Source organism: Nerophis lumbriciformis, linkage group LG10 (assembly GCF_033978685.3).
Source record: "Nerophis lumbriciformis linkage group LG10, RoL_Nlum_v2.1, whole genome shotgun sequence".
Lineage (NCBI taxonomy): Eukaryota > Metazoa > Chordata > Actinopteri > Syngnathiformes > Syngnathidae > Nerophis > Nerophis lumbriciformis.
In genome coordinates, this window is record NC_084557.2 from 28,994,992 (window position 1) to 29,018,191 (window position 23,200).

A 23,200-nucleotide genomic window follows, 5' to 3' on the forward strand; every position below is an offset into this window, starting at 1 on the left:
TTTTTGGTTGGTCAACGGTTTACGTTGTATTGCGCACCCTGAAGGCAAGTGTGGGAGTCGGTTCTGAAGTATGAAGTAAAGAGACGTAACTTCGTCACCTCGCCTGGTTATTGACTCCAACCCAGAATATTACACTGCCCATACCTATGCTCCTTCAAAGGCTGTGCTACTGGCTGCAAAGCATTGCACTTTCAAATACAACACTGAGTAGAGAGGAGTGTTATGTGTGTATATGTGTAAATAAATGTACACTGAAATTCAAGTATTTATTTTATTTATATATGTATATATATATATATATATATATATATATATATATATATATATATATATATATATATATATATATATATATATATATAATAAAATACATATATATATATATATATATATATATATATATATATATATATATATATATATATATATATAGCTAGAATTCACTGAAAATCAAGTATTTGTTATATATGTATATATAGCTAGAATTCACTGAAAATCAAGTATTTGTTATATATATATATATATATATATATATATATATATATATATATATATATATATATATATATATATATATATATATAAGAAATACTTGAATTTCAGTGAATTCTAGCTATAAATATACTCCTCCTCCCTTAACAACCCCCCCAAATCTCCCGAATTTGGAGGTCTCAAGGTTGGCAAGTATGAGTGGAGCATTGTCGAGTTTGTAAGTTTCCATATGTTGAACAGGGAAAGGTCGAGAGAAGGAGTCCCCAAACTGCCCGCCAGCGTCCAAAATCTGGCCCACGGGACCAAAAAATTAAATCTATCCTGTCCTGCAGTTTAGACAAATCATATTGTTGATGTAAATGCCCATATCTGCTGTACATATTTACTTTACAAAAGAAAAGTGTGGGATACTTCTCTTGTTGCCTTATTTGCATTTGACTTTATTCTATCATTTAACAAAGGGATATATATATACATATATATATACAGTCGTGGTCAAAAGTTTACATACACTTGTAAATAACATAATGTCATGGCTGTCTTGAGTTTCCAATAATTTCTACAACTCTTATTTTTTGTGATAGAGTGATTGGAGCACAAAAAACATTCATGAAGTTTGGTCCTTTTATGAATTTATTATGGGTCTACTGAAAATGTGACCAAATCTGCTGGGTCAAAAGTATACATACAGCAATGTTAATATTTGGTTACATGTCCCTTGGCAAGTTTCACTGCAATAAGGCGCTTTTGGTAGCCATCCACAAGCTTCTGGTTGAATTTTTGACCACTCCTCTTGACAAAATTGGTGCAGTTCAGCAAAATGTGTTGGTTTTCTAGCATGGACTTGTTTCTTCAGCTTGTCCACACGTTTAAGTCAGGGTTTTAGGAAGGCTATTCTGAAACTTAATTCTAGCCTGATTTAGCCATTCCTTTACCACTTTTGACGTGTGTTTGGGGTCATAGTCCTGTTGGAACACCCAACTGCGCCCAAGACCCAACCTCCGGGCTGATGATTTTAGGTTGTCCTGAAGAATTTGGAGGTAATTCTCCTTTGTCATTGTCCAATTTACTCTCTGTAAAGCAAGCACCAGTTCCATTGGAAGCAAATCAGGCCCAGAGCATAATACTACCACCACCATGCTTGACGGTTGGAATGGTGTTCCTGGGATTAAAGGACTCACATTTTCTCCTCCAAACATATTGCTGGGTATTGTGGCCAAACAGCTCAATTTTTGTTTCATCTGACCACATAACTTTCCTCCAGAAGGTCATATCTTTGTTCATGTGATGTCAGATGAAAGAAAAATGTAGCTGTTTGGCCACAATACCCAGCAATATGTTTGGATAAATAAATTCATAAATTCATGAAAGAACCAAAGTTCATGAATGTTTTTTGTGACCAACAAGTATGTGCTCCAATCACTCTATCACAAAAAAATAAGAGTTGTAGAAATTATTGCAAACTCAAGACAGCCATGACATTATGTTCTTCACAAGTGTATGTAAACTTTTGACCACAACTGTATATACATATATTTATATGTATGTATATATATATATATACATATATATTCTTTCTGAGCTGCCATCTTGTCGTGGTAGAGGAGTTTGCGTGTCCCAATAATCCTAGGAGTGATGTTGTCCGGGGTCTTCTGTGCCCCTTTGTAGGGGACAAACAGGCAAACAGGTCCTAGGTGAGGGACCAGACAAAGAGCAGCTCAAAGACCTTTATGGAGAACAAAAAATAAGCACTCAGATTTTACTGAAGCCCGAATAGAAAACGCTCTATAGCCCGCAGACTTTTTTTGGGCTGTGGGAATCACTAATAAGCCGGAGTTCTTTGAATGCAGATTTCTTGCCGGGACATATGGTACAATACAATCAGCAAGATAGGACGGAGCTAGACCGTGTAGTATTTTATACGTAAGTAGTAAAACCTTAAAGTCGCATCTTAAGTGCACAGGAAGCCAGTGCAGGTGAGCCAGTATAGGCGTAATATGATCAAACTTTCTTGTTCTTGTCAAAAGTCTAGCAGCCGCATTTTGTACCAATTGTAATCTTTTAATGCTAGACATAGGGAGACCCGAAAATAATACGTTACAGTAGTCGAGACGAGACGTAACGAACGCATGAATAATGATCTCAGCGTCGCTAGTGGATAAAATAGAACGAATTTTAGCGATATTACGGAGATGAAAGAAGGCCGTTTTAGTAACACTCTTAATGTGTGATTCAAACGAGAGAGTTGGGTCGAAGATAATACCCAGATTTTTTACTGAGTCAGCAATCCAAAGTCAGGCGGGTCTTTGCGTCTTTATTTTTCACACACTCACTTTCTCGCTGAATTTAGAATCTTTCCAATCCCTCTTAGTGACTTTCTTTCTCAAAAACGACAAGGGACAAATCGAGCAACTTTTTGGGGGGATGTTTGGAGACATGAAAGCGCGTAACACTCTAACGTCCTCAACGTACAAGCAGTGCTGCTGTGAGCCTTTCCCCACAAGCGTCCCCTATCTACTGAATGTTTGCTCTTAGATTGCTTGTAGAGGAATCACATTTCATTGTACTTTTAAGTGCAATGACTATAAAGTCCATTAAATTCTCGTAAGAGCAGAGAGGACACCCACACCCACTCTGTGCAAAGCTGCCGCTGTTCCTGCTTTGGTTGAGATATAAATGTTTCATCACTGTCATGCTTCAAATAAAAACAAACTATTCGTTCATGTGAATGAGCCAGTCAATAGATTTGGTTTGTTTGTGACTATCACAACCGTTCAGTCTTTCGATCAAATTTGATGCGCTAACATTTAACAATGTATAACAAATAACTAAAAAAACTAAACGAAGAATAGACAGAAGAAAATGTACAGTTCTAATCAAAATTTGCATTTTTTAACTTACACATCTTCTTTTCTTTAAGTTAATGGATTTCAATGCCTTGAATTTGATAGTTCTACTGTTTACTAATAATACAGGAACCACCTGTTTTGTATGTGTTTATTTAAAAAATAAACACATGACATTGTTCTCACATGATACACGATATATTTAATTTTCTTTTCACCATGAAATGCTTACATCTGCATCAAATCGCATCAACTGGTATTGCATCGAATCGAATCAAATTGCGTCGAATCATAATGTTTTAAGAAGTATTAGTTAGTGAATCGTATCGTAACCCATGTATTGAGATTCATATCGGATCGCCATATAAAGTAGATATGCACCACTCTAATATTTATATATATATATATATATATATATATATATATATATATATATATATATATATATATATATATGTATATATATATATATATATATATATATATATATATATACTTTATATGGCGATCCGATATGAATCTCAATACATGGGTTACGATACATATATATATATATATATATATATATATATATATATATATATATATATATATATATACTGTGTATATATATATACTGTATATATATGTATATATGTGTGTATGTATATATGTGTATACATTTACATATATATATATACTGTATATATATGTATATATGTGTATACATATATATATATATATATATATATATATATACATATATATATATATATATATATATATATATATATATATATACACATGTATAGATGTACATGTATATATGTGTATAAATCTATATATGTATATATTCGTTAGATTTTGATCCCCTGAAGAGCAGGGAAACCTGCGAAACAGGCTTGTAGGGATGAAATAGCCTCTGTGTTTTTTCCTGATCTAACGAATACTCCACTCTACCCCGGTATTGAGCACTGTCTAACGGATACTATACAGTAACCTATGTATATATATATATATATATATATATATATATACTGTGTATATATATATACTGTATATATATGTATATATGTGTGTATGTATATATGTGTATACATTTACATATATATATATATACTGTATATATATGTATATATGTGTATACATATATATATATATATATATATATATATATATATATATATATATATATATATATATATATATATATATATATATATATATATATATGTATGTATGTATATACATATATATTCGTTAGATTTTTGATCCCCTGAAGAGCAGGGAAACCTGCGAAACAGGCTTGTAGGGATGAAATAGCCTCTGTGTTTTTTCCTGACCTAACGAATAATCCGCTCTACGTCGGTATTGAGCACTGTCTAACGGATACTATACAGTAACCTATGTATATGTGTGTATATATATATATATATATATATATATATATATATATATATGTATGTATGTATGTGTATATATATATATATATATATATATATATATATATATATATATATATATATATATATATATATATATATATATATATATATGGTGATTCAGTTTTGCAAGATTCAGTTTTGCAATGAAAATTACATCTAAGTTAAAATTGATGTGTTATAGGCCCATGTGCTATTTTTTGTGCTGGGCAGTGTCATTGTCTTACTGAGTAAAGAAAGATCAGTCTGTGAGAGGATTTGATCCACACTGTGGCCTAATGATCATATGTCACAGATCTGGGATAAGCCGATTACAGGGTTCATCATCACAAGACTCATTATCTCATTCATTTGCAACGATGTTTCATTAATGTAACTTAATAACAGAAGATTTTGTGTCCTGTTTGTCTCACTCCCGTTGAATATAACAGTACATGTAGAGAAGAACGGGGTGGTTATCACACTGCTTTCCTCTAGTGTCAGTTGTTCATCATCAGAATATATTTTAATAGTCATTCCTATATTGCATTTAAACATAAAGGTGTTCATCAATGCAATGTTCATCATTTTCCAACTTGTTGCAAAAAAGAGGTGATAAACATCCTGAATCAACCTCATCACGGTGATGGTTGTCACAATGGTATTTTACTGGGAAAAGTATTTCAAAGAAGGCAGACAAATGTTAATTGCATTGAAAAGGTGACAAACACGTAACTTAATGCATCCTGCATAGTGTATGTACTGTATGTATATGTGTATATGTGACAAACAACCTCGAAGAGTATGTGACGGCCAACCCCCCAACTCATTTGTTTTAAAATGTAATTTGGTTATTGTGACCAAAATTATTGTGATTGTCATTATTAACACGGCATTGTTAAATAAATGATAAATGATAAATGGGTTATACTTGTATAGCGCTTTTCTACCTTCAAAGTACTCAAAGCGCTTTGACAGTATTTCCACATTCACCCATTCACACACACATTCACACACTGATGGCGGGAGCTGCCATGCAAGGCGCTAACCAGCAGCCATCAGGAGCAAGGGGTGAAGTGTCTTGCCCAAGGACACAACGGACATGACTAGGATGGTAGAAGGTGCCTAAAAAGTACTTATATACACACTTTTATCCAACTCCCATACTTGCCAACCTTGAGACCTCCGAATTTGGGAGATTTGGGGGGGGTATATTTATAGCTAGAATTCACTGAAATTAAAGTATTTCTTATATTTATTTATATATATATATATATATATATATATATATATATATATATATATATATATATATATATATATATATATATATATATATATAGTACAGTAAACAGTATTGAAAACACAATTCTACTAACTATACTGTACTTGCTGCTTACTTAAAAAAACAACAACACTTACCTTTCACTATTTGAATAGCTTTTGTTCTGCCATTTGAGTACTGGCGAGCGATCTCTGAATCCGGGAATATCCTTCACAGATTTGTTGAAAACATCCGCAAATGAGAACGGAATGTTGCTTGCAAGGTGGCCCATAATACTGCGTTGCCGCCGCCTTGTGCTTCTCTGACCGTTCATGAGTGACTATATCCATTCGCCCACCGTGTTATGGGTTATAGATAAACTTATGGATAACGGAGACATATATAATAGTCTCCTTTTCAGGTAAGAGGACGCTAAACGCAGCGCCTTCAAGGCACGCCCCCAATATTGTTTGTCCGGCTGGAAATTGCCATAGTTTTGACGCAATGCATGATGGGAATTCGGATGTTGTGTGTCAGTGTATTAACGTACCGGCTGGTATAAACACAGGCTGAGAAATAGCTCCGTGCCTGCCTACTTTATGGGTTATAGATAAACCTATGGATAACGGAGACATATATAATAGTCTCCTTTTCAGGTGAGAGACGACGCTAAAGGCAGTGCCTTTAAGGCACGCCCCCAATATAGCTGTCCGGCTGGAAATCGGGAGATTTTCGGGAGAATGGTTGTCCCGGGAGATTTTCGGGAGAGGCACTGAAATTCGTGAGTCTCCCGGAGAATTTGGGAGGGTTGGCAAGTATGCCAATTCACCCAATTGATTTTAAATAAATAAATAAATACATGTAATTACTACATTAAGAAATAAATACATAACACACACACACACACACACACACAATATACTTTCCTTGGCAGAAGAACATGATAAATTGTTTTATTATTATTGGAGTTTTTAAATATGTTAATGTTCTTCTGTTTTAATTCATAAATGTTTTAAACACTGCCGTTGTGTCCTTTGGCAGGACACTTCACCCTTGCCCCCGGTGCCGCTCACACTGGTGAATGAATGATGAATGAATGATAGGTGGTGGTCGGAGAGGCCGTAGGCGCAAACTGGCAGCCTCGTTTCCGTCAGTCCACCCCAGGGCAGCTGTGGCTGCAAATGTAGCTTACCACCACCAGGTGTAAATGAATGATGGGTTTTCACTTCTCTGTGAGCGCTTTGAGTATATAATAATAGAAAAGCGCTATATAAAATCTAATCCATTATTATTATTATTATTTTTATTATTATTATTATTAAACTGTTTAATATTGAAGGCAAAGCAGGGTAGTTAGTAATGGGGAATCAGCAATCTGAGGGTTCCTGGTTCAATCCCCACCTTCTACCATCCTAGTCACGTCCGTTGTGTCCTTGAGCAAGACACTTCACCCTTGCTCCTGATGGGCCTGGTTAGCGCCGCGCATGGCAGCTCCCGCCATCAGTGTGTGAATGTGTGAATGTGTGTGTATGAATGGGTGAATGTGGAAAATAGTGTCAAAGCGCTTTGAGTTCCTTAAAAAAAGGTAGAAAAGCGCTGTACAAGTACGATCCATTTATCATTTGTATTCATGTTAGCATTTAAGTTAGTTAGCGAGTAGCGGCCTGGCTGCTTCTCCATGGAATGAGCAGTATCACTATGAGTATTTCAAAGTAAGGTAATCTATCACAGTTTTGTGGTAATTATAATTATACTAATATTTTATTGGGGTTTATCATTAATCGTTACATTCCTTAGCATGAATTGATTAACGTGGACTTAAACAAGTTGAAAAACTTATTCGGGTGTTACCATTTAGTGGTCAAGTGTACGGAATATGTACTGTAATGTGTGCAATCTACTAATAAAAGTCTCAATCAATCAATCAATCAAAAAGTTATTAGCAATCCAAACGACAGCCTTCTCTTCACACTTTTCAAGGGTAAAACAATTGTTTTGTTGTAAAGCCATTCTGTAAAAGCCTGGAAGACAAATACTGACAACATGAATCTTTACAATTTCACATTGAAAATACAAAAAGTCCTGTCGCCTTCAGTTCAGCTGTCTTACTCGAGAAAAGACGATGTAAGTGAGCTCTAACCTGAATTCCCTAAATGATCATACTACAATGTGACTGACAGTGCTCTTTTGTGCCGAGATGCAAAAAGTGTGACAAACAACCTGTGTGACTAAAGATTTACCTTTTAACCGATACTTGTATTAAGTCGGTACTTTAAAGGGGAACATTATCACCATTTCAGAAGGGTTAAAACCCTTAAAAATCAGTTCCCAGTGGCTTATTTTATTTTTCGAAGTTTTTTTCAAAATTTTACCCATCACGCAATATCCCTAAAAAAGCTTTAAAGTGCCTGATTTTAACCATCGTTATATACACCCGTCCATTTTCCTGTGACGTCACATAGTGATGCCAACACAAACAAACATGGCGCATAGAATAGCAAGCTATAGCGACATTAGCCCGGATTCAGATTCGGATTTCAGCGGCTTAAGCGATTCAACAGATTACGCATGTATTGAAACGGCTGGTTGTAGTGTGGAGGCAGGTAGCGAAAACGAAATTGAAGAAGAAACTGAAGCTATTGAGCCATATTGGTTTGAACCGTATGCAAGCGAAACCGACGAAAACGACACGACAGCCAGCGGCACGGGAGAAAGCGAGGACGAATTCGGCGATCGCCTTCTAACCAACGATCGGTATGTGTTTGTTTGGCATTAAAGGAAACTAACAACTATGAACTAGGTTTACAGCATATGAAATACATTTGGCAACAACATGCACTTTGAGAGTGCAGACAGCCCAATTTTCATCAATTAATATATTCTGTAGACATACCCTCATCCGCTATCTTTTCCTGAAAGCTGATCTGTCCAGTTTTGGAGTTGATGTCAGCAGGCCAGGGAAGCTAGGGTCGATATTCTTCTCTTGATCATCTTCGGTGGCATAAGGGACGGTGTGAGCCAAGACATCCAGGGGGTTTAGCTCGCTCGTCTGCGGGAACAAACTGCCGCCATTGCTTGCCATGCTACCGAGGTCTTTTGTCCCTGAATTGCTCACACACTCCGGCAGATTCAATGGGGGTCTGGCGGCAGATTTCTTTGACTTTATCGTTGGAAATGCATCTGCTTTGAGTGTTGCAGGATATCCACACATTCTTGCCATCTCTGTCGTAGCATAGCTTTCGTCGGTAAAGTGTGCGGAACAAACGTCCAATTTCTTGCCACATTTGCATCTTTGGGCCACTGGTGCAACTTGAATCCGTCCCTGTTCATGTTGTTACACCCTCCGACAACACACCGACGAGGCATGATGTCTCCAAGGTACGGAAAACAGTCGAAAAAACGGAAAATAATAGAGCTGATTTGACTCGTTGTTTGTAATGTGTTTGAGAAAATGGTGGATTGCTTCCCAATGTGATGTCACGTTGTGACGTCATCGCTCCGAGAGCGAAAAATAGAAAGGCGTTTAATTCGCCAAAATACACCCATTTAGAGTTCGGAAATCGGTTAAAAAAAAATATATGGTCTTTTTTCTGCAACATCAAGGTATATATTGACGCTTACATAGGTCTGGTGATAATGTTCCCCTTTAAAGCCCAATCCACTACTTAAAAAATGGAAAACATTTTTATTTTTATGGAATTTTGTGACATTCAAGAACAGACTCGTAATTCAAATATTTCACTGATATTAATTAAATGATAACTAAGTAAAACATTCAAAATAAATAAAATAATAATGAAATCGTCCAAATTATTGCAGAAATACATAACAGAGAGAACATGCAAAAAAACTTCTGCTGTAATGTTTGATGCTCATAATTCTGATTGATCCTGAATGCAACATCGCTCACCGTAACTGTCATTGGTGCATAATGAGGAAGTGCTGTGTTGTTGTTTTGGCTACTAGCTAGCCTAGTGCTGCGGCTCTAACGATTTTTGAGGGCCGCTGTTTAAAAACTTTAAAAAGAGCATCAAACTCTGTGAGCTTCTGACGGGACATTATTATCAGAATCAGAAATAGAATCACCTTTATTGGCGAATTATGTAACCCACAAGCAACTTGACTTAGTACTGTGCTCTCCTTGCTCAATGCCAGAAACAAGGTTATTCTTTACAAATCGTTACTTGCTCAACATCACCGCCAAGCACTTGTTGCAGGTTGCTGAGTATCAATTAATTTAGTACCAAAACAAGGCACTTACGGCTTCTTCTTTTTTCGGTCTAGTTACTACCGTTTACCTCGGCAGCGGTGCCCATCCCTATGTTAGACAACCAACCCCAACATTTCAATTAACAACATTATTGTGCTTAATTACACCTACCTGTATCATGTATCATGGGCAGCACGGTGGAACAGGGGTTAGTGCATGTGCCTCACAATACAAAGGTCTTGAGTTCAATCCCGGGCTCGGGATCTTTCTGTGTGGAGTTTGCATGTTCTCTCCATGACTGCGTGGGTTCCATCCAGGTACTCTGGCTTCCTCCGACCTCCGAAGACATGCACCTGGGGATAGGTTGATTGGCAACACTAAAAATTGGCCCTAGTGTGTGAATGTGAGTGTGAATGTTGTCTGTCTATCTGTGTTGGCCCTGTGATGAAGGTGGCGACTTGTCCAGGGTGTACCCCGCCTTCCGTCCGAATGCAGCTGAGATAGGCTCCAGCACCCCCCGCAACCTCCCGAAAGGGACAAAGCGGTAGGAAATGGATGGATGGGTGGATGGATGGATGTATCATGTAATGGATGCACTAGGCCTCGTGCTGTGTTTTGTCACAAAATGAAACAAAAGTCCTGCATCAGTAATACTATGAGTCATCCGGTGAATGACCCGAGTCGTCAACAGCCATCTGCTGAAGTGCCATTGAGCTAGACGCTAACTCTTGGTGGCATCTTTTACTCAACACTACTAAAGTAAATGGGCTTATCTGTGCAATCGTCACAGGATAAGTTATAAATACAGTAGGACTGCTTACACTTTTCACAAAAAGTTAGGGATATTCAGCTGTCTGGTGAAATATCAAGATTACACTAAAACGTGCTTCAGTAGGAAGGGGAAACATATGGCCCCATTCGTTGCGGTTTACCTGACACATAACAAATTGCACTATCCACTTTAGCCGTCAGGTGGCAGTTGAGTGTTGAATACCTTAACATGCGTTTTGTGGCAAATTCAACTTTGACCGCAGTGTCAGTTGCTATGTAGAGTAGCACTTTCCATCATTTTCAGAAGACTGCATTGCAAAACGATCCAAAAAATGTTCACTGTGAATGTGTCGCTCTTTATTATAGGCACGTATTTGCCAGGATTGTTTTACTGCTTTAAAGCCAAAATATTAACAGTGGCTATACATTTAATTCATTTCATTTTCATTTATTCATTTATTTCAGGCAATGACATAAAAAAAATAAAAAAAGTACAAGGTTGACAACACGTAATAATATAAATTAATATAATGCAAAAGGTTATGTACAGTATGTAAGCATGGTGGTCCAGTTTTGTCTGAAAGGGAGTGGGAAAAAGATAATTTATTTAATCCCACCCCCAGTTCTCAATTCAGTGATTAATACATTGAGTTTCACTGTTACTTTGTTTAAGGATTATAATACAAATGTTGTATCATGGTGGCATGACCATAGGTAATAATAATTTGTATCAACAACGTAGGAAGAATGAACATACCAACAATGGTAATAGACAAAATACCAACAATGGTAATAGACAACATAGGTTAGGGTTAGGTTTAGGTAATGGTAAGGAAACATTGAGCACATGTTAACACTTTAAGACATAGTACAGCAGCAAGTCAAATTAAAGACCCTCATCCCTATATTTGAACCAGACCCCATGTTTGTATAATAGTTTAAATCGATTAATAGTTTGGCATTGCTTGTGTTGTAAGTCCAGTTTGTTCCATAGTTTTACTCCGCATACAGACACACAAAAACGTTTCCGCGTTGTTTGAGCTCCCGGCAATGAGAAATATCCAAAGCCTCTCAAGTTATGAGCCTGCACTCGTCTTATTAATTATTGTTTTAGATTAGGCGGCAATAATTTGTTAAATGCTTTGTATCAGATTATTGATGTATTATATTTAACAAGATCATCACATTTGAGCAACTTTGATTGCATGAACAGTTTATGAGTATGTTCTAAAAAAACAATGTTGTGAATAATCCGCACTGCTCTTTTCTGTAATATGATCAGAGGATTAATTGTGTTGTGGCAAGTATTCCCCCATACTTCAACACAATATGTAAGGTATGGGAGTACCAAGGTGCAGTATAGAGTACTGAGTGCATTTTCATTGAGGTATAGTTTTGCTTTGTTTATAATTGAGAAGCTTTTGGAGATTTTTGTTTTAATGTGTCTGACATGAGGTTTCCATGATAGTTTACTATCAATTATTACTCCCAAACAAGTGGTTAACTTTTCTTTTCACTTGGAAAACTACAAAAATGTTAGAATTAGTTGTTTTTTTTTGATTGATTGAAACTTGTATTAGAAGATTGCACAGTACAGTACATATTCTGTACAATTGACCACTAAATGGTAACACCCGAATAAGTTTTTCAACTTGTTTAAGTCGGGGTCCACGCTAATCAATTCATGTTAATTGGGTATCCCAATCCGATATTAAGATCGATATTAGCCCAAAAATGTAATGGTATTGGCTTACGTCGATGATCTGCGATATAAACTCTAAAACAAGCAGATACAAGTTGTAGGCTAATAGGAGGACACACATTAAGTCACGGAAAGAACACGCACACACACACACACACACACACACATATATATATATATATATATATATATATATATATATATATATATATATATTTATATATATATATATATATATATATATATATATATATATATGAAGAATTTGTCCAGATATGTTAATTGAACCTTTCACTGTTTCCATGACAATATCATCAACATTTTAGGCAGGCACACACGCACACACACATATATATGTATATATATATATATATATATATATATATATATATAAATATATATATATGTATATATATATATATAGATATGTCCATCCATCCTTTTTCTACCGCTTGTCCCGTTCGGGGTAGCGGGGGGTGCTAGAGCCTATCTCAGCCGCATTCGGGCGGAAGGCGGGGTACACCCTGGACATGTATTACATATATTATCATATATATAAATACATATATATATATATATATATATATGTCTTAATAAGGTTATCCAAAAAATAGTGCTCGATACCGTAGTAGAGCGCAATATATGTATGTGTGGGAAAAAATCACAAGACTATTTCATCTCTACAGGCCTGTTTCATGAGGGGGGGTACCCTCAATCATCAGGAGATCATATATATATATATATATATATATATATATATATATATATATATATATATATATATTTATAGATATCTATATATATACATACAGCATATCATTTATTTCAGTTGACCTGTGTGCATCAAACATTGATTCAATTTCCTTTATTTAACCAGGTAAAGACTCATTGAAATTAAAATCTCTTTTTCAAGAGCAACCTGACAAAGAGGGCGGCACAATCAAAGTTACAATAATAATTACAAAAAGACAATACAACAGAACAACAGCAGTCATACCACAACAGGTCAAAAATAATTTAAAACGATTAAGTAATAATTCAATTTAAAAACATTCTATACATTACCTTTTGCACTATGTTGGTTTATATTATTGTGTGTTGTCAACTTTGTACTTTTTTATGTCATTGCCTGAAATAAAAAAATAAAAAAATAAAAAATGAAATGAATTTAAAAGCAAGTACATTTCCCAAGAGAACTGGTTTCTCGATCTTTTAAAATGGACTTAAACTCCCCCAAAGTGATCAATTCTGGTAGCCTCAGAACTTTCTGGATGTCATTCCATGACCAGGGAGCAGCATAACTGAATGCTTTTTTTTCCAAGTTCTGTATTGATGACATTGTCATGGAACCACACAAACCAAAGCTTGTGGTACTGCGGAAGCAAACAGTGAAAGGTTCAATTGACACATCTAGACAAATTCTTCTTTAACCATTTTCATTTATCCGTCTTCTGGGCATTGTCAATAATTATTTTTAATGCATCTGACATGGTATTCCTGAGAGTTTCACATGAAAAAACAAGGCCCAGTGTCAATAACATGCAGATGTGAATGTAATTTTTCCTCTTGTACCCACCAAGGACGCAATGACCCAGTTGAACAGTAGTAAAATTTCAGTCATTGAGACATTTAAAAATGGAAGTTTAGGTCAATAGGATTTTTCCAGTAGCTTAAAGGGGAACATTATCACAATTTCAGAAGGGTTAAAACCATTAAAAATCAGTTCCCAGTGGCTTATTTTATTTTTCGAAGTTTTTTTCAAAATTTTACCCATCACGCAATATCCCTAAAAAAAGCTTCAAAGTGCCTGATTTTAGCCATCGTTATATACACCCGTCCATTTTCCTGTGACGTCACACGAAGACCTCTATGAAGAAAACGATTAAGGAACCCAGATTTCCCTTGCCTGGACGCGGGTCACCGGGGCCCCCCTCTGGAGCCAGGCCCAGAGGTGGGGCACGATGGCGAGCGCCTGGTGGCCGGGCCTGTCCCCATGGGGCCCGGCCGGGCACAGCCCGAAGAGGCAACGTGGGTCCCCCCTCCAATGGGCTCACCACCCATAGCAGGGGCCATAGAGGTCGGGTGCGATGTGAGCTGGGCGGCAGCCGAGGGCAGGGCACTTGGCGGTCCGATCCTCGGCTACAGAAGCTAGCTCTTGGGACGTGGAACGTCACCTCGCTGGGGGGGAAGGAGCCTGAGCTAGTGCGCGAGGTGGAGAGGTTCCGACTAGATATAGTCGGACTCACTTCGACGCACAGCAAGGGCTCTGGAACCAGTTCTCTTGAGAGGGGCTGGACTCTCTTCCACTCTGGCGTTGCCGGCAATGAGAGGCGACGGGCTGGGGTGGCAATTCTTGTTGCCCCCCGGCTCAGAGCCTGTACGTTGGAGTTCAACCCGGTGGACGAGAGGGTAGCTTCCCTCTGCCTTCGGGTGGGGGAACGGGTCCTGACTGTGGTTTGCGCTTACGCGCCAAACCGCAGCTCAGAGTACACACCCTTTTTGGATTCACTCGAGGGAGTACTTGAGAGTGCTCCCCCGGGTGATTCCCTCGTTCTACTGGGGGACTTCAATGCTCATGTTGGCAGCGACAGTGAAACCTGGAGAGGCGTGATTGGGAAGAATGGCTGCCCGGATCTGAACCCGAGCGGTGTTTTGTTATTGGACTTTTGTGCCCGTCACAGATTGTCCATAACGAACACCATGTTCAAACATAAGGGTGTCCATATGTGCACTTGGCACCAGGACACCCTAGGCCGCAGTTCCATGATCGACTTTGTAGTTGTGTCATCGGATTTGCGGCCTCATGTTTTGGACACTCGGGTGAAGAGAGGGGCGGAGCTTTCTACCGATCACCACCTGGTGGTGAGTTGGCTGCGATGGTGGGGGAGGATGCCGGACAGACCTGGCAGGCCCAAACGCATTGTGAGGGTTTGCTGGGAACGTCTGGCAGAGTCTCCTGTCAGAGAGAGTTTCAATTCCCACCTCCGGAAGAACTTTGAACATGTCACGAGGGAGGTGCTGGACATTGAGTCCGAATGGACCATGTTCCGCGCCTCTATTGTCGAGGCGGCTGATTGGAGCTGTGGCCGCAAGGTAGTTGGTGCTTGTCGTGGCGGTAATCCTAGAACCCGTTGGTGGACACCGGCGGTGAGGGATGCCGTCAAGCTGAAGAAGGAGTCCTATCGGGTTCTTTTGGCTCATAGGACTCCTGAGGCAGCGGACAGGTACCGACAGGCCAAGCGGTGTGCGGCTTCGGCGGTCGCAGAGGCAAAAACTCTGACATGGGAGGAGTTCGGTGAGGCCATGGAAAACGACTTCCGGACGGCTTCGAAGCAATTCTGGACCACCATCCGCCGCCTCAGGAAGGGGAAGCAGTGCACTATCAACACCGTGTATGGCGAGGATGGTGTTCTGCTGACCTCGACTGCGGATGTTGTGGATCGGTGGAGGGAATACTTAGAAGACCTCCTCAATCCCACCAACACGTCTTCCTATGAGGAAGCAGTGCCTGGGGAGTCTGTGGCGGGCTCTCCTATTTCTGGGGCTGAGGTTGCTGAGGTAGTTAAAAAGCTCCTCGGTGGCGAGGCCCCGGGGGTAGATGAGATCCGCCCGGAGTTCCTTAAGGCTCTGGATGCTGTGGGGCTGTCTTGGTTGACAAGACTCTGCAGCATCGCGTGGACATCGGGGGCGGTACCACTGGATTGGCAGACCGGGGTGGTGGTTCCTCTCTTTAAGAAGGGGAACCGGAGGGTGTGTTCTAACTATCGTGGGATCACACTCCTCAGCCTTCCCGGTAAGGTCTATTCAGGTGTACTGGAGAGGAGGCTACGCCGGATAGTCGAACCTCGGATTCAGGAGAAACAGTGGTGGTTTTCGTCCTGGTCGTGGAACTGTGGACCAGCTCTATACTCTCGGCAGGGTCCTTGAGGGTGCATGGGAGTTTGCCCAACCAGTCTACATGTGTTTTGTGGACTTGGAGAAAGCATTCGACCGTGTCCCTCGGGAAGTCCTGTGGGGAGTGCTCAGAGAGTATGGGGTTTCGGACTGTCTGATTGTGGCGGTCCACTCCCTGTATGATCAGTGCCAGAGCTTGGTCCGCATTGCCGGTAGTAAGTCGGACACGTTTCCAGTGAGGGTTGGACTCCGCCAAGGCTGCCCTTTGTCACCGATTCTGTTCATAACCTTTATGGACAGAATTTCTAGGCGCAGTCAAGGCGTTGAGGGGATCTGGTTTGGTGGCTGCAGGATTAGGTCTCTGCTTTTTGCAGATGATGTGGTCCTGATGGCTTCATCTGGCCAGGATCTTCAGCTCTCACTGGATCGGTTCGCAGCTGAGTGTGAAGCGACTGGGATGAGAATCAGCACCTCCAAGTCCGAGTCCATGGTTCTCGCCCGGAAAAGGGTGGAGTGCCATCTCCGGGTTGGGGAGGAGATCTTGCCCCAAGTGGAGGAGTTCAAGTACCTCGGAGTCTTGTTCACGAGTGAGGGAAGAGTGAATCGTGAGATCGACAGGCGGATCGGTGCGGCCTCTTCAGTAATGCGGACGCTGTATCGGTGAAGAAGGAGCTGAGCCGGAAGGCAAAGCTCTCAATTTACCGGTCGATATACGTTCCCATCCTCACCTATGGTCATGAGCTTTGGGTTATGACCGAAAGGACAAGATCACGGGTACAAGCGGCCGAAATGAGTTTCCTCCGCCGGGTGGCGGGGCTCTCCCTTAGAGATAGGGTGAGAAGCTCTGCCATCCAGGGGGAGTTCAAAGTAAAGCCACTGCTCCTCCACATCGAGAGGAGCCAGATGAGGTGGTTCGGGCATCTGGTCAGGATGCCACCCGAACGCCTCCCTAGGGAGGTGTTTAGGGCACGTCCGACCGGTAGGAGGCCGCGAGGAAGACCCAGGACACGTTGGGAAGACTATGTCTCCCGGCTGGCCTGGGAACGCCTCGGGGTCCCACAGGAAGAGCTGGACGAAGTGGCTGGGGAGAGGGAAGTCTGGGTTTCCCTGCTTAGGCTGCTGCCCCCGCGACCCGACCTCGGATAAGCGGAAGAAGATGGATGGATGGATGGATGGTCACACAGTGATGCCAATACAAACAAACATGGCGGATAGAACAGCAAGGTATAGCGACATTAGCTCGGATTCAGACTCGGATTTCAGCGGCTTAACACTGTCTGATAAGATAATTACTAACAACTATGAACTAGGTTTACAGCATATGAAATACATTTGGCAACAACATGCACTTTGAGAGTGCAGACAGCCCATTTCAGGCGCACTAAGAACATATATTTTTCCACGATTTCAGCACTCAGGTTAACCATACCTAAATAGACACAAAATACTGCATTACACAAGACTACCCGAATGTACTCGAATGATTGAAAAAAATAAATGTTTTTAAGCTAAATTATTGGTAAACATAGTTTATGTATAATAATTTACGTAAAACCGCGAGTAATGAATAAAGTTTTCATTAATTAATATATTCTGTAGACATACCCTCATCCGCTCTCTTTTCCTGAAAGCTGATCTGTCCAGTTTTGGAGTTGATGTCAGCAGGCCAGGGAAGCTAGGGTTGATATTCTTCTCTTGATCATCTTCGGTGGCATAAGGGACGGTGTGAGCCAAGACATCCAGGGGGTTTAGCTCGCTCGTCTGCGGGAACAAACTGCCGCCATTGCTTGCCGTGCTACCGAGGTCCGTTGTCCCTGAATAGCTCACACACTCCGGCAGATTCAATGGGGGTCTGGCGGCAGATTTCTTTGACTTTATCGTTGGAAATGCATCTGCTTTGAGTGTCGCAGGATATCCACACATTCTTGCCATCTTTGTCGTAGCATAGCTTTTGTCGGTAAAGTGTGCGGAACAAACGTCCAATTTCTTGCCACTTTCGCATCTTTGGGCCACTGGTGCAACTTGAATCCGTCCCTGTTCGTGTTGTTACACCCTCCGACAACACACCGACGAAAGTGAGAAAATGGCGGATTGCTTCCCGATATAATAGAAAGGCGTTTAATTCGCCAAAATTCACCCATTTAGAGTTCGGAAATCGGTTAAAAAAAGATATGGTCTTTTTTCTGCAACATCAAGGTATATATTGACGCTTACATAGGTCTGGTGATAATGTTCCCCTTTAAGGGTTACCAAGCATCTGAAGACGTGCGTAGTTTGATTGATTAGCATGCAGATGTGCCCTGGGACTGCAGCTTTGATCATTCTATTTTTAGCAGTGTGCAGACATTGCATTTGTGATTGCACCTGTGTGTCATTATTTACACATAACCTTTTTCCCTCTGTCTCCCGCACAGGCCTACAGCGCCATCCTGGTCGCCATGGTGATTCTGCTCAACATCGGAGTGGCTATTTTGTTTATCCACTTTTTTATTTAACAACAGCTTTGCTTTTTGGAATGACTCTGCACAGGCTACGACTATAAATGTTATCACAAGGGACCTGCTGCCCCTTTGTGTTCGTTGGCGACTGCAGCCGCCTGGAGGGGAGATCGAGGGCTACAATGCATTTATGTCCCCTGGCCCCACAAAAAAAAATTGGGCTTCAGTTGGCTAATTTGCAAGTGTGTTCACAAGTGCGGTACATACAGTAGCACGATGACATGGATGTAAGAAGGTGACTGGACTGCATTAGAAACTGGACTAAGGTGAGCCAATTCCTAGGCCATTGTGGCAAGTAATGCCTGCTTCCACTGTCTGGACACAAAACTTTTTTTCATCTTGAAATCATAGTTTTCAACAGATTTCTAACTCATTTCTTTATTTCTCTCATGTATAAGTTGATGGCGATATTATTTATTTTGTAAACCTTATACGACACTAGCTTTTTGGTTCTTCCGTTTGCTGAGTTGTTCTTCTTTTTCTGATGATGATGATGATGTGTTGCGTTCGTCGGTGTCAGGAGAGACAACAGATGCAGGAGAGCTAACCTTGGCATACACCAACACATATGCACACACTATTTGCTTGTTTTCCCCATCCCACCCTTCATTCCGCACCACTTGTGTGTGAGTAAAGTGCATGACGATGTGCCTCCGCAAAGCCACGGCATGTTTGCAGGGAGCACAGAGACAAGCATCTCATGAGGACGCGCTCACTACTCATCCACACCCAGCCTACCACCGTCCTCTCTCCCCGTCTCTCCCTCCTACTCTTTCCCACCTCCACACACACACACCGGTCGGTGAGCTGTGCTTCCTCTGAGTTGGTGGTAATTTAGGACAAATCATCCTTGGCAAAGCCCAACTCCTGCTGCCTGCTGTGCAACTTGGCAGAGGCTTTTGGAGACATCATTTTCAAGTGTATGTAGGATTGTGGACTTAGGATACAAAAAAACATATTTTTTTCCAACTGAATTGAACCTAATGACAACTTTTCTAAGGGTTCACCAAAAAAAACCTGCCTCGGTTTTGTTGTAGAGACAACCATGATAATTGGTTCATTTATCAGTTGATAGTCGATTAAATTAACAACCTCTTGACGCATTTGAGACAAAAATGGAGGGCTCTACTTGACTGTAACCAGCAGAGGTTCTGTCAATTCATCTTCAACTGGTTTGTCGTCAGCTCTAATAATACCCAACCACTTAGTGCAGGCATATTAAACTAAATTCTTTTGGGACCACAATTCCAGAAAGCTATCACTCTTATTTTGTATATTACGGAGAACAATCATCCTCTCCAGTAGACGTTTGTTTTTGGTCTATTTATTTTGTTACAGTTACAGGAGCGCTCTGTTGTTTTTAGGAATATGCTGCAAAAATGTGAGTCTTTGTAACTTTGTTTGAACTAAACTCGCCAGCCACCAGTTGAATAGTTGCGATCGGTAGGTCGTGAGTTCAAACCCCGGCCGAGTCATACCAAAGACTATAAAAATGGGACCCATTACCTCCCCTGCTTGGCACTCAGCATCAAGGGTTGGAATTGGGGGTTAAATCACCAAAATGATTCCCGAGCAAGGCCACCGCTGCTGCTCACTGCTCCCCTCACCTCCCAGAGGGTGGAACAAGGGGGTGGGTCAAATGCAGAGGGTAATTTCACCACACCTAGTGTGGGTGTGACTATCAGTGGTACTTTAACTTTAACTTTATTAGCCCGAATGATGGGGAAAAAAGGTCCTAAAAACCTTAAGGAACACCACTAGTATAATTAAAGAAGTTGGACAATAGATTACTGACAGCATCTGAAGTAAACAAGCTATAGCAACACCATTATGGTTTTTTTGGAGTTTTTTTTCTACATTTACATAACATGTGGTTCTTTGGTCTACATTTGGTATAGATTATGTTTTACAGACCATTATTGACAGTCTTTTCAGAATGCACCGTTTTATAGGTGGTCTTATTTATTTATTTACATACATATATTATTTATCTCAGCCATATCTCCATGGGTTGGATTTAAAAAATGGGAGTTATGAGGATCCCAAATATACAAAAACAGGTAAGAAAAGTTTGTTTTGTAAAATATCAGAATCAGCTTATTTGGCCAAGGATGTTTAAAACACAAGACATTTGACTTGGTGGACTGTGCTGACCCATTTCCTTACATAAATCACTCTACCAAAAAAAAAATTGTCACTGCCAAAAAGGAGAGGACTTAAAGGTTTGACTTGAGGAACACCTCAGTTATGTAAATCACACGTTTGGACCCCAGTGATCTATGTTTGCTAGCAAAGTTAAAATGTCAATGCAAGGATCTACCAATGTGTTTATAGTGACCCAAGTTCCTCTATACAACAGGAGCACTGTAATGTTTTTAGGAATTTGCTACAAAAATGTTTGTCTCTCAAGTTTTGAACTGAACTTGGGGGCTGGGGGGGGGGGGCTGTATGTGTCATTCCCGGGCCACCAGTAGAGTAGCCCTGCGTTAGTGTGTCGTGTTTGGGGTCATCAGGTTTGCCTCTTCACCTAATTGGTCCCAACATGCTGATTAATTTCCGATAAATAATGTATCTTTGTCTTCTATCCATGCCAATGACGTATAGTGACAGGAAGAACTTTTAAATGCTCTTCCACTAAATGGCATGAGGTAATTAACCTGTACATCACGGCATGTAGACTTTGGTTTTTGGTGACATTTTTGTTCGGTTGTGTGCCGTGGGATTTTTCTAATGTCAAATATGTGCCTTGGCTCTCAGTTAAGGTTAGGAAACACTGAGTTAGAGGAAGTTGAACACAATTGCACACCTTCTCTGGGCAGCGTTAATCTGCTCAGTATGACACTTTCATTGAAACAGGTGTTCACAATGTTAATTCTGTGAAAAATATCTAATTTTTTTCTCAATGAATACATTGACTCAAATGGTAACACTTTAGTATGGGCAACATATTCATCATTAATTAGTTGCTTATTAACATGCAAATTAGTAACATATTGGCTCTTAATTAGTCATTATTAAGTACTTATTAATGCCTTATTCTACATGGCCCTAACCCTAACCCTAACCCCCTAACCCTAACCAAATAACTCTAAATTAAGTCTTTGTTACATACAATATGTTCCCCTAGTGTCCAAATAACTCTTAATTGAGTCTTTGTTACTTAGAATATGTTCCCCATACTAAAGTGTTACCACTCAAATTAAAGGTTTAAGTCCAATTCATGCAAGCTAACTCCAGAGTCCGAGTTTGTTAGTGGCCGTGTCTCACAGAAAGTCTGTTAAGTACAAAACACAATGCAAAGAGGTGATCGAAATGCACTTTACATGCTATGCTTTTTAGGCGTTGAAGTCCGAGCAGGGCTCGATAACAATACAAGCAGACTGTATTGAACTACAATACTGTGCAAATGTCTTAGACCACAATTAGATTGACACTATATTGACCATATAGCATAAATGAATGGAGGTTAACAAACAGAAGTGCGGTGCCATTAAGACTTCGGGTTAGACATTCTTGTATATTTACCTTCCATCAACATCCTCGTCAAAAAAGGTCCAAGCACAGCCTATACAAAGTTGACTCAAAATGACTGCTAGTCGTCGCCCAATAATTTTGGACTCTACTGTTAGTGCGGTCAATGGTGTGCGTCTGTTTTGTAGTACAAAACATTGGCTAGGTTAAAAGTCTTCTTCCTCTGTAGCCTCAATGATTGACACCGGTTGTCACTCTTTGCGTAGCTTCTATGATTGCATATACTGGATTTGTCATTGTGTGTCTCAAAAACCCCATCTGGCAGACCAACCTCTGTATCTGTTTGCATGGTTCTCCATGAAAGTTCATTAAGGTGTGTAGACGTGTGTGAGTGTGTGTTCTTGTATTTCTATCCTTCTTGAGACATCAACAAGGAAAATGTACTTCCATATGAGGACCGGTGAACAAGTTAGGACATAAATCATGGTCCCAATACAGAAAACCATTGTATCTAACAGAGAATGTGTTATTTGGTGGTGAAATTAATCAAAATTAGGGTGGTCCCAAAAAGGAGGGATTTTTTAAATTGACTGTGTGTCGGTTTTAAAAGTGCGCCCCCTCTGGTCAACATATGAAATAACAAATGTGTGTA

The 23,200-nt window shown here is 40.0% G+C and overlaps 1 protein-coding gene across 1 annotated transcript in view; it reads left to right on the top strand.

Annotated features, from left to right (window-relative positions):
* The window catches only part of jph3b (junctophilin 3b), a 145,556-nt gene extending 124,049 nt beyond the window's left edge, over window positions 1-21,507 (top strand). Inside the window, exon 6 of the mRNA XM_061969892.1 lies at window positions 18,994-21,507. Within this exon, the coding sequence (XP_061825876.1) occupies window positions 18,994-19,074 (81 nt within the window). The 3' untranslated portion in view covers window positions 19,075-21,507. The remainder of the gene's footprint in view (window positions 1-18,993) is intronic.
* Window positions 21,508-23,200: the final 1,693 nt, after the last annotated feature.